Source organism: Pan paniscus, chromosome 9 (genome assembly GCF_029289425.2).
Source record: "Pan paniscus chromosome 9, NHGRI_mPanPan1-v2.0_pri, whole genome shotgun sequence".
NCBI lineage: Eukaryota > Metazoa > Chordata > Mammalia > Primates > Hominidae > Pan > Pan paniscus.
This window is the reverse complement of record NC_073258.2, coordinates 64,756,004-64,768,956: the sequence shown is the minus strand read 5'-3', so window position 1 is coordinate 64,768,956 and position 12,953 is coordinate 64,756,004. Positions and strand designations below refer to the sequence as shown.

At 48.1% G+C, this 12,953-nt stretch overlaps 1 protein-coding gene across 1 annotated transcript; it reads right to left on the bottom strand.

Annotated features, from left to right (window-relative positions):
* Positions 1-237: 237 nt before the first annotated feature.
* PLAAT4 (phospholipase A and acyltransferase 4) lies at positions 238-10,307 on the bottom strand. The gene is made up of 4 exons (XM_003828529.6): positions 10,164-10,307; positions 7,413-7,521; positions 2,145-2,413; positions 238-874 (listed from the first exon to the last, which is right to left on the bottom strand). The coding sequence occupies exons 1-4, from the start codon at positions 10,170-10,172 to the stop codon at positions 767-769; spliced, it is 495 nt and encodes a 164-aa protein (XP_003828577.1). The 5' UTR covers positions 10,173-10,307; the 3' UTR covers positions 238-766.
* Positions 10,308-12,953: the final 2,646 nt, after the last annotated feature.

Genomic DNA, 12,953 nt, shown 5'->3' with positions numbered 1-12,953 from the left:
GAGATTTAGAGGTAGCTAATTCTCAGCATTCCACCCAGGACCAGCTTGAGCCATGGCAATCTGGGCATGGAAAGAATATTACTCCATCTGGTAGTCACAGGTGGGTGAGAACTCAGACCTTTGAGCTAAAAAAAAAAAAAACTTTCTAAAAAGAGGGCCAACTGAGGAAGGTAACTGGGAAGATGCTGGTAGATGTGTAGGTGTTGTGAGGGGATTTAAGCACCACATGAGACGATACCGGAAGGTAATTAGGTTTTTTTCGCCTCCCTGAGAGTAAAATTAATGACATGCAATTATGTTGCTGTTATGTCTGTGTAGAATGATGAAGACAATTCCTTGAACATCTGTTACATATCAGACATAGTGCTGGGTGTCGTGTATGCATTATCGTAGGTGATCCTCCTGACATCACCTGACATGGAAGAACTGAGGTTCTGAGAATCAAGAGCCTTCTCTAAAGTCACCCGGCTAGAAATTGCTGGAACTACCCAGTGAGTGTTCACTCAATGTTACCTTCCTCCTTTGTGATTCAGAAGTCTATAAAAACATGGTAGAAGTCCTTTCTGAAGGGGCAGATGGCTGTTTATTGATCCTTCAGTCTTGTTTCAATTAGATCATACTTTTGCCAGCGAGAGAGGGAAACAGAGGAAAGGATCTAGAGAATGCCTGAGACAGGGCACGAGGGTCAGGCTGCTGGAGGTGTGGGGGAGGCTCATCTCCACTGGGACCCCCACAGCTGCTTCTAACACAGGATTTTGTGGCTGCTTCAGGCTGTCGCTTTTTTTTGGTATCTCCTAATCGCAAAAGAGCATCCAGCAATAACCAGGATTCCAAGCGCCGTGGCCACACCGACTTCAACCTTGGCCTTTTCCACCTGCAAAGCAAGCAGCTTTTGTTGAGCGTTCATGGCAAGCCAGGCTGGCACTTTCTCCCTCCCAAGGGCCTGGAACTCCTCTCCCTCTCCCCTCTCTCCTGCCTCCCCTAAGGCCTGGCATCTCCTCTCTTCTCTCCCAGCTGGCTGGCTCAGAATCCTCTCCCAGAGAAGCCGTTGGTTGTATCCCCAGGGACTCCATTTTCTGGGCTGTGACCACTTCTTGGTGTTGGACTTGTCTGGGCTTGTCCTGAGAATGGGCCCATGAGATCCTTTTGAGAGAGCTTCCAAGTGAGGACATTTGTTCTGATTTGGGGCAAGGAAGAAGGTTTGTGCCTCGCTTCGTAGGGTCAGAGCTCCAGGGGCCAGACTGGGGACTATTTTGCAGTCTGGGTCCTCCCTGAGCTACACCTTTGCACAGGGAGGGCTGTGGCAGAAGCTGAGGGGAGACTTAGGGAGGCCATGGCCATATGCGTGCCCTGGGGTCACTGTGTACTATTCCCAACTGCAGCCTGGAAACTTCCATCTCCAGCTGTACTTCAGCCTAAACTCCATGCCTTATCTCCACCTGGGCCTCTAATGGGGCACCTCAGACATCACATGCCACGCCAAACTCTGGATTTCCCTCCGCAAAGCCTCTATTCCTGCCACCATCCCTCTCTCATCAAGGGCCCCCAACCATTCAGTCATGCAGGCCAGGGGCCCTGAGCTGCTGCAGGGTAGGCATCACAGGCAGAGACTCTAGAAAGGGACAGCTGGGGTTCAAATCCTGGTTCTGCCACTTATTAGTTGAGTGTTTTGGGGCAACAAATGTGAAAGACTGTGAAGGGGCAAGGGATGGAGGCTGTGCCCAGATCTTACACACAAATGTCCTTGAGCTCTTACACAGGTCCACGGACCCTGAGCGTCCCTTGCCTGAGTACTCTTTGGGGGGTTGCAGGACCTGTCATTGTCCTGGGTTGGCCCAGATTCTCCTGATGACCCCCAGAACTTCAGGAGCCATTTTCAGGATAGGTTTTAGAGGGGAAGGATCCTCAGAGCTCCTCCATCCACCCCCTCCTCTGCACATGGAGAGGCCTGGGGGGAAGGGACCTGTCCAAAGACCCTCTGTGGATTAGAAGCAGATCTGGCATTGGAGCTCAGAGGTCCTGACTCTCAGCCAGCAGGTCTCTAAGAGGCTGCATTTGCATCATTCACAGTGATCGCCTGGCTGCACAGCCCCGTGAGTCCAGCCCCAAGCAGAGGGAGATGGATTATCCAGAGAGGTCCTTACCTGTTTACAGCGGGACTTGCCATATCTCAGCTGGGTGACAAAGTGCTCACAGTTCCTGCTCACAATACTGTACTTCATCTTCTGACCAACCATCTCCTTCGCAGAACTGATGATCACCTCCACGGGCCGTGGTTGGTACTCATGGTCCAAGCTGTTGTTGACCCGATAGCAACAGCCTCCCACCACATCTTCCAGGCGCTCCCGTTTCACCTCTGCACTGTTGCTCAGGACTGAGAAGACACTGGAGGAGCCAGCCCCGGGGTACTCACCTGCAATCAGAGGCACTCTCACTGGCAGGGGAAGGTGAAGTAGGGAGAGAAGGGCTTGAAATCTCCACTAAGGAACTACTGGTGTTTATCCTTTCACAAATGTGATTGAAGGATTCACAGATTTTGCTTTTTTTTTTTTTATTTTGATGGAGTCTCACTCTGTCGCCCAGGCTGGAGTGCAGTGACGCGATCTCAGCTCACTGCAAGCTCCATCTCCCAGGTTCACGCCATTCTCCTGCCTCACCCTCCCCAGTAGCTGGGACTACAGGCACCCGCCACCACGCCGGGCTAATAGATTTTGCTCTCTTTTTTTAATCAAATAAGGTGTGAATGTTCGTTCAAGTCAGTGAATGTCATGATTGCCAGTGGCTGCTGCCATATTCCATGCTATGCATGTACATCACTTCTGTGGCCAATCCCCTGTTATCTGTCATTTAGGTATTGGAAAAATTTTCATCATTATAAACAATGATGGTAAAGCATATTTATTACCTGTTCAGCTTTGTACACTTGTGTTTCGGAAAAAGATCCAATTCGTTTAGTACCCACTGTTTCAGTTACCATGCTGTGCTGTTACACATACTTCCTAATTTAATCTCCTTTTTAACTTTCAAGGAAAATATTATCATCTCAATTTAAAAACCAATATTGGGCTGAGAGACATCATGAGACTTTTCTGTGCTATGAAAAGTCCTAGAATCAGGATGTGAAACTGCTTCTCTTAAGCCCCAAAGGGCAGGCTCCTTCCACTGCACTGGGCTGACCCTGAGGGAATCCTTTGTAAAGTGTCTTCTGTCCTACAATCTGGCACAGTTCTAGGCACATAGAGAGGAACACAGAAGAGCTGTCAACCAATGGAGCCCCAATTCCATTATATAGTGACTCCAGGTGTTATCTTATTTTTATTAAAATGGATAGTACCTAATGCACACAATAATTAGGTGTGTTACCTCTTTTGCCCCGTTTCTAATCTCAAGGCTGATGTTTGCATTTAGAACCCTCTTAAGAAAATCCTGTTGGCTGGGCGCAGTGGCTCATGCCTGTAATCCCAGCACTTTGGGAGGCCTAAACAGGTGGACCACTTGAGCTCAGGAGTTCGAGACCAGCCTGGACAACATGGCGAGACCTGTCTCTACAAAAAATACAAAAATTAGCTGCGCGTGGTGGCACACGCCTATCGTCTCGTCTCAGCTATTCAGAAGGCTGATGTGGGAGGATCACCTGGCCTGAACTCGGGGAGGTCAAGACTGCAGTGAGCCTGATCCCTTGCATGTGCAGTTCCCAATGGGGTTTGCACTCCTATGAGAATCTAATGCTACTACTGATCTGACAAGAGGCGGAGCTCAGGCAGAATGCTCACTCACCTGCCTCTCAGCTCACCTATTGTGTGGCCCGATTCCTAACAGGCCACACACAGCCTAGGGTTGGGGACCCCTGCTTTAACTGATGCATCGATTTGATAAAGTATTTTACAAGCCTGATAATGTTATAACCCTATTTATTCAGGTCAGATTTATGCCAACTTTGCTGAGAATATGGAGGGTATAGATGAGTGAACATCAACAAACATAACTTCTACCATGGTTAAGAATTTTACTTAAGAAAAGTATTGAAGTTCAAATCCAGGTAGTATTACATTTGAAATTTTTATAAGGGTTATTAATTTAATAAAATTCATTATCAGGTTTCCCCTATAAGCTTTCTCCTAGGTTAGTTTTCCACAAGCATTGTTTTATATACACTGTAATCAGGATAACACAAGCTTAGTGTTAGATCTTGTAGGAAACCAAGATTAGAAGCATTAGAAATGTGCAGAATTTAAGAAATTATGTTTTGTGGTAATCTGTGGCCAACGATGATAGAACCTAGTGCAATTGTAAAGTGAAATTCAAGGAGAAGGAATGAGGAGTTAGGCAAGCAGCACACTTGAATATTAGTGAAGGAGAGGAGCTGTGAGTCAGGAATCAGAGAGACCTGCTAAAACCAGACAGATATAAACACCAAAGACGGAAGCCAAATAGGTAGCCAAAAATCCAGATATTTGAGAAGCAGGAAATTTACAGCAACCAAAGAAATAAGGCAAGATAGGCAGGTGAACACACATGATACCTCAATTGACAATCTTCCTCCTACCAAGCCAGACACGTTGTAAATGCTGCTTCCCATTGGAGCCCAGAAAAAAGGAAAGTTTAGGCTTTCTGTGTCCTATGTGTGGAAGCAGGGAATTGGATTGAAGACTTTCATAGTTGTAAAATAAAGGCAAATCCTGAGGAACTCACTGATAGAGATGTGAAATGACAGTACGGAAGAAAACAGAATAACTATATAAATATATTAGTCTAGGGCCACTTAATTTAGAGGAAGAAAAAAAATCACCCCATCCACAGAAATGGTTTGATAAACAGGTCACTAAATAATTAGCATTTATAAAGATTCTTAGTTATCAAGGGCTGCATTGTATTTTATATACTCAGTTTTATAAGGTGATACTTTTTAAATAAGCATTTTAATGAAAATGGTTAAACTGAAAATAATTTTGGTCCTTAAAAGGAGTCAGGAGCTTTTATATATAAGGTACATATTTTAAAAGAATACCTCCTTTATAACAGGGTTTTACAGACACTACCGTAATTTATAATCATTGTTTTTTACTTTTGGGTTCACCTAGATCGTATGAGTTGGTATGATACTTCCAGAACAAAATTATTCATCATGTGTTTTTTGTAATTTATGATTTTTAAGTAAGCTTGACTTAAAAATTGACATTGTAATTTTGTACATAATTGGATATATGTGCTAAAATTTAACATTTAGATTTATTTAATTGTAGAAAATACAAATGTAAAACTTATACATGGAAAGAACTGTATGCAGTTGACTTTACCATGGAAATTGGAGGGAAACAGTTTTAGATCAATTTTCTTTCAAAATTTTCTTTATTGTAAAGTATGCAAAATATATATTCATACCATTTATTAAATCAGAATGTTTATACAAAAAAAAAAAAAGACTGCAGTGAGCTGTAATCACATCACTGTACACCAGCCTGGATGGCAGAGTAAGACACTGTCTCAGAGGAAAAAAAAAAAAAAAAAAGGAAAGAGAGAAAAATTGTCTTTAAAAAGCCTCTTTACGGCTGAGCGCGGTGGCTCATGCCTGTAATCCCAGCACTTTGGGAGGCCGAGGCTGGTGGATCACGAGGTCAGGAGATCGAGACTATCCTGGCCAACATGGTGAAACCCCATGTCTACTAAAATACAAAAAACTAGCTGGCTGTGGTGGCATGCGCCTGTAGCCCCAGCTATTCGGGAGGCTGATGCAGGGGAATCGCTTGAAACTGGGAGGCGGAGGTTGCAGTGAGCTGAGATTGCACCACTGTACTCCATCCCGGTGACAGAGCAAGACTCTGTCTTAAAAAAAAAAAAAAGCCTCTTTACACACTGCAAGTTAGGCACAAAAAGGACCATGTGTCTTCATTGCCATGCTTTGTCTTACAAGGTCCCTGAGGATCATCTGGATTAAGTGGGCTTGATTTACTATTTTCCATCAATTCAGACATTTTTACAATCCTGCCTGGGAGATGATGGCTTGGAGAAAACTGATAAGATGCAAATGTCTTGCCCTGATAGTGATGGGAATGGTTTTTGTCCAGTGACAATGTAAATGCTTGGTGAAAAGAGAACATGAAGAGTTATGTAGTGGCACTGCCCTAGAGGATATGAACTTGCCTGCACCTACCTAATTTGGCAGTCTCATTGTCTCATTTCTGCATTTTTGTTGTTGTTTTTTGAGACAATGTCTTCCTCTGTCTCCTAGGCTGGAGTGCAGTGGTACTGTCTCAGGATCTCGGCTCACTGCAACCTCCATCTCCCGGGTTCAAGCAATTCTCCTGCCTCAGCCTCCTGAGTAGCTGGGATTACAGATGCCTGCCACCACCCCCAGCTAATTTTTGTATTTTTAATAGAGACGGGGTTTCACCATGTTGGCCAGGCTCGTCTTGAACTCCTGACCTCAAGTGATCCGCCCGCCTTGGCCTCCCAAAGTGGTGGGATTATAGGAGTGAGCCACTGTGCCTGGCCTCTGTGTTCGTTTTTTCCCCTTTCATTGGCTATCCATACATACGTTTCCTTCATTTTGCTTTTAACTGGGTATGTCATATTTCTGCTTCTGTTATTAATGAGTTAAATAAAACATTGGTATTGCTTACTGTGTATTTGTATGAGAATTTTAAAAAAATGTATAAACCTGTGAGAATTGCTCCCAGTAAGGAATCTAAAGTATATAATATCAAGACACCTTGTTCTGTGAAAACATATGAGGCAAAGGATCTGGCACGGAGAAACATTGTTCCTTTTGAGAAACTTTCTTCTTTAAGACCTAAGAAACCTGGCTGGTTTAAGTCGTATGAGATTCTGCATGCCAAGGTAACTGACTTTGAGCTGGAGAGATCCCAATGCTGAAGCAGTCCAGCTTCGCTGCGGGAGGCAACGGTCTCTTCTTCCGTTCTGCCAGGACCTATGGAATGCACTGTGTCTACTTCATGGGACATATGTGTGTGCAATCTCATCAAGCATCCTCTAAGAAGAATGTGTCTCCTAACTCAAGTTTCCCTTGCTTAACTGTCTTTCAGTGGCTCTCATTATCTTATTTTTTTTATTTTTTGAGATCAAGTTTTGCTCTTGTTGCCCAGGCTAGAGTGCAATGGCACGATCTCGGCTCACTGCAACCTCCGCCTCCCGGGATCAAGTGATTCTCCTGCCTCAGTCTCCTGAATAGCTGGGATTACAGGCGTGTGCCACCACACCTGGCTAATTTTGTATTTTTAGTAGAGACGGGGTTTCTCCATGTTGGTCAGTCTGGTCTTGAACTCCTGACCTCAGGTAATCTGCCCGCCTCGGCCTCTCAAAGTGCTGGGATTACAGGCATGAGCCACTGCGCCCGGCCTTTTCATTATCCTTTTAACAAATATTTTGAAAATTATATATTCATCAGTCCTTACTTGGAGGAGCCAGATGGATCACGTAGCCATCTCCTATATACAGGGCCCAGTGCTCATAGCCAAGGCGGAAAATCTCAATCAGGTCTCCAGGTTTGGGCTCTTGGTGTGGCTGCAACAGAAAAGCCAGAGATGGAGTACCCGGCCTTCTAGGCAACAGCAGAGACCCTGGCTGGGGGAGCTGCAGCTCATCCTGGAGACGCCTTGCTGATGTTCATCAGCTGCTAGCCCCCATGAGATCCTCAGCCCTGCTGTCACTTTCAGAGGCTCTTCTCAGTGGGGGCACTGGGGGCTGGAAGCCTGGAGAATGATCTTGTGGGATGGGAGAGAGAAGGACCGTCTGGGCGCGTATGTGACATGTGTGTGCTGTGTGTGTGCATGCTGAGGATGCAGATGTGTGTGCATGGGTGCATTGTACACATGCTCCTCAGTAGGCTGACTCAAGAGCCTGCATGAACCAGCACCTTCACTGAGGCCAGGAGCAAGGCTGGGAAGGTGAGTCTTGAGCTCTCCACCCTCTGCAAACTGACCCTCAGTTCCTCATCACTCCTCCTGCCCTGTGCCTCTCCATGGCCCCAAGAGCCACCTCCTATTCAGACCCTGCCCCCTCCAGCCTCAGGACACCTATCTCTTGGAGATGACACCCTGGGAGACAGGAGCTCACAGCATCCTGCTGAGACCTGAGTGGGGTCTTGTGGGGCCCCCCAGCTCCCAGCACTGAGGGGGCTCTGCACTCACAGAACAGGCCTCTGTGGGAACTTGTCCTACAATAACTGCACCCTCTCCACAGCCCCAGGGGAAGGCATGATCATCCCATTGCACAGATGGGGAAACTGAGGATCAGAGAGGTGGCAGGGCTTTCCTGAGAACACTCAGCTGGAAGGAGGCCGAGCTGGTTCTTCCCTGCACACCCCTCACCCTGGTTCCTGTCTTGGCCACCTTCTTCCCCTTCCTCACCTCCTTCCCACTTCTCCATGTCCTGCCCCAGGGCACAGTAGCCTCATGATTGGAGGATTTTTCCATTTTCGCCCTCTCTGTCCCTGTCCTCAGTGGGTGACAGCCTCCTCCTCCCTCATCCCAGGATGTCCCATCATAGACCTGGGGTCTGCTCTCCTTTGCCCTCTTCCTCATGCCAATATTCAGTCACTAAAACCAATCAGTGTGGACTCCGGAAGCTTCTCCTTGTTGGTGTGCTTGTCAATATCCCATCCACTGACTTGGTTCAGGCAGCCCCATGCCTGCCTCTGTGACCCCCACAACCCCCTGACCAGCCCCTGCCTCCTGTCCCTGCCACTCCATATCCAACTCCTCAGAACCCATGGTGGCCTTCCCAAGGGCACATCTGGCCATGACCTTCCTCTGACCTCAGGGCCCAGGACACACCCTGTGGGCAGCTCCCAGGCCCTTCCTGACTGGCCCTTCCTCACCCTCCTCTCCCTCCCTGGGCTCTGCACCCACAGGCCCACTGAGTGACATCCCAGCCCCTCACTACTGCCCTGGCTCTGGTCTCTGCTGCTCTGCACATCTGGTTCTCCCTGCCTCCATCACTTCCCTGCAGCCACTCTTCCTCTTCCCCTCCCTCAAACCCCCTCACCTGAGAAGCTGCCCTGATGGCCCCAGCCTGGCTCAGCTGACCCGCCACCCCACTCCTAGGACCTGGGTCCCCGGGGGCCTCTGCTGCTCTCTGCAGGGGTCAAGTTGAGCTGCAATTCCCTGTGCCTTCCTGTGCCCCTCTGGGCTGTGAGCTCCAGGCAGGCAGGATCCTGTGTGCTTCTCCCTCCCTGCACCTCCAGGACCCAGTGAAGGGCCTGGCGTAGAATGGGGCAAGGAAATAGACAAGGAAGAGGGAGGAGAAAGGAGCAGGGCCAGGACTCCCACCCCGCTCCTCCTCTGTATGTCAGGGCACCACAGGAGATGGTCTCCATGTGGGGAGAGAGAGGGGCTTTTAACTGCAATGCTGAATGTCTAAGACCACAGTCAAGGTACTGGCAGCCTCAGCTGGTGGCCAGTGAGATATGAGCTTTGGCCTGGGCTCCCTGTTAAAAGCCCTGATTTGTTTTGGCAGCAGTAAAGCCCTTCCCCAGGATCAGGTGGTGCTGTTGGAGTGGGCTGCCCTCCAGAATTTGCAGGACTCCTTCCCGGAATGGTTTTGTTTCTAGTAATAGCCTGAGCCCCGCTGTTCCTTTTTAGTCGCACACCACCGAGCTCAGCCTGCTCTCCCTAGAGCTTCTGCCAATCGGTACATCTGGGCTGATAGGAGGAGAAATTTCAGTTTTCAGAAAGCTGCTGAGATTAGAATGCACCTTATAAGGCTGGATGATGCCACAGAGGAACGAGGAGAGAGAAAGCATCGTTTGGGGCCGAGAAGGGACTGAGCCCCAGTCACAGCAGAAGCAGACGATGTTGGGATTTGCTTGCTTCCCACAACCCAGAGTCCCCCACCTGCCCACACTCTGGCTTCTCCTCAGGCTGAGGTAGATTTGACACCCGGCACCCCACAGCTCTCTACTACATGGGAGTCCCGGGCTCCCCGCACTGTGCCAGTTACGCAGAGGAGGTGGACTCTGCCCAGAGGACTCCCTGTCCAGCTGGGCAGATGCACTTTTAAAAGACAAATACAGTTTTCCATGACAGCCTTCTAAAGACGAGCTCTGGAGCTGTGTGCCCAAGGCCAGGAGCCCGGACTGAGGCCTTTCCTAGGGGGAGCTGCCCAACTGCAGTAGAGTCAGTAATGCAAAGTCCCGGGAAACTTACCGAAGCCATCTCGAAGCCAAGAGGACGTCTGGTGCTCTGCGGTTTGTGGATCAGCTTTTATGCTGAAGGAGAGAATTTCACTTTCACTTTCCTTTTGACACTGTTTCAACCTCACTTAAATACTAAACACTGTTTAAAAGAGACAACTGTTTAAAAAGGAGCTATTTCTCTAGATGGAAGGACTAATCATTTCTTACACAAGCCATGGACTCATTGGTGCTTTAAAGCCACCTTGGGAGCAGCCAGAGTCGAAGGGGAGCCCTGAATTTCTGCCCTTGCTTGAGAAATAAAGGTCTTTTCTTTTTTTTTCTTTTTTGTTTGTTTGTTTGTTTGAGACAGAGTTTCGCTCTTGTCACCCAGACTGGAGTGCAGTGGTGCGATCTCGGCTCAGTGCAACCTCTGCCTCCCGGGTTCAAGCGATTCTCCTGCCTCAGCCTCCCAGGTAGCTGGGATTACAGGCACCTGCTGCCATGCCTGGCTCATTTTTCCATATTTAGTAGAGACGGGGTTTCACCATGTTGGCCAGGATGGTCTCGATCTCTTGACCTTGTGATCTGCCTCCCCGTCGGTCTCCCAAAATGCTGGGATTACAGGTGTGAGCCACCGCACCTGGCCAAAATAAAGGTCTCTTCTAAAAAGAACCCTGGGCAGCTCTTCCTACTCCAGGAAGGGGAGGCATTAGGAGGCAGGGAGATGTCAATCCCCAGTGCACCCCATAGGACATTGTCTTGTAAAGACACCCAGAAAATATTGGGCCAGAAGTCTTGGGAGAAGTCTTGGGAGAAGGCCAGAGGGGGTGCTTCATTCCATGGGGATGCCCTGGAGGTGAGGGGTACCTTAGATCATGTGGAGCCCGGGAGCTCATGGCCCCATTAAAATGCATTTGGGTGCAAGAAGCAGAACTAAACTCAAAAGGGCTTCAACAGCCTGGACACCCATTGTCTCGGTAACAGAAAGGCAGGAAGAGGGTGACTCAGGTTGGGTTTAGTGGCTCACCAAGGTCACCAAGGACTCAGCAGGCTGTCTCCATTGCACTGGTCCTGGGTCTGCACTGTTGCCCTGCAGGGACTCCCATGGCTGTAGCAGCCTTGAGTGGCCCATTTTTACCTGGCTATGCCCAAAAGATGGAGGGAAAGATAATTCTCATTTGTCTTTTTTTCAGGGAGTTAAGTCTTTCCCACAGTTCCCCAGATGACCTGTTCCCTTCTCCATTGGCCAGAACTGGGCCATATTTTCACACCCAACCAGAGGCCTAGACAGGTGGATCACTTGAGCCCACGAGTTCAGGACCAGCCTGGCCAACATGGCGAGACCCCGTCTCTGCTAAAAATACAGAAAAAAAAATTAGCCGGGCATGGTGGCATGTGCCTGTACTCTCAGCTACCTGGGAGGCGGAGATGGGAGGATCGCCTGAGCCCAGAAGTCAGGCTGCGGTCAGCTGAGATTGCTCCACTGCAGTCTAGCCTGGGCAACTGGAGTGAAACCATGTCTCAAAGCAAAACAAAACAAAAAACCCCCATTTCTGTTGTTTAGGTTAGCATGCCTCTGGGTTTCCCTCAAAACACTGTTGAACGATGTTGCTGTGTTTGGGCAGAGCTTCCAGGGACCGCTGTGGATATCATGAGGAGGCCTCAGAGCTTTCTCGGGCAGAGCTTCTACAGGTGTCTTGCCGTGGTCAGTTTCTTTGCTGTTTTTATGGCCCTCTGCAGGAGTGTCCACGGTCATTATCTCAGCCACCTTTTGGTTTCAGTTTCTCATCAGGTCTTGGGAGTGTCTGGCCACAGCAGATGTTATCTTATTACCTCAGTCCTTTATACCTATGTTTATCATTTTGAGGGTTCAGCAGTTTCACTGTGGGCTGAGTCACTTGTCGTAAGTGACTCCATTTTGAAATATTTAGGATCACAAAACTCTTTAAGGGGGCCCCCACAAGAGTCTGCATTCAACAATCCCATAGTCTGGGTTTTTGCCTTGTGGCATAATAAAAATTTTTATTTTTAAATAAATTTATGCCTTGTAGCATAATAAAAGTTTATTTATGCCTTATGTGGCATGATAAAAATATATATTTTTGGTCTTTGACCCCAGTTCCAGACACAGAGGTCCTAAGACCCTTGGAATTTCCTGAGTGATAGGATGTCATGTTATTCAGAAGGAGTCTCTGTCAAACAAATCTGAGTTTATGCTAATGAGGTGGCTCTTGGTTGAGGAGGGAGAGCTGGATAACTTCAGGATGGGGACTGATCACCATTATTTAATCAGTAATGTCTACATTATGCAGCCTCCGTAGAAACCCCTACATGACGGGGTTGGGAGAGCTTTGGGGCGGGTGAACACAGATGTGGTGGGAGACTGGCCTGGCTGGAGAGGGCATGGTGGCAAAGATTCTCTGTGTGACCACATTTTAGTCAGGTTCCCAAACCTCTTCCTAGGCACATCTGTACTTCCTTGTAAAATCTAATTTTAGCAAAGGACCCTGCCAAGTCAGTTTAGCAGGAACTTCCCACCCTCAATATCTGACCGGGTTCATCCTTCTCACTGTCCTCCAGGTGATGTCTGATCACCCCGGCCTGTCTTCAGCAAGAATCCTGTTAGTGTGGTTTAACCAGAATCTCTCTTGCCCCTGAGGTTTCCTCTTTGTAATTTTGCATCCACTGACCTGTATGCTTCTCCTTGCCTATGAATTCCCACTTGCCCGTGCTGTGTTCAAGTTTGAGCCCCATCTCTCTCTCTTGCTGCAAAATCCCAGTGCCGTGGATATCAAGCTTGTATCATTAGATAATTTTTTCT

Coding starts and splice junctions, on each gene's coding strand:
- PLAAT4 (XM_003828529.6), bottom strand. Junction 2,414..7,412: donor GATCCATCTGGCTCCTCCAA/GTAAGGACTGAT, acceptor CTCTGATTGCAG/GTGAGTACCCCGGGGCTGGC. Junction 875..2,144: donor GCAAGTCCCGCTGTAAACAG/GTAAGGACCTCT, acceptor CTTGCTTTGCAG/GTGGAAAAGGCCAAGGTTGA.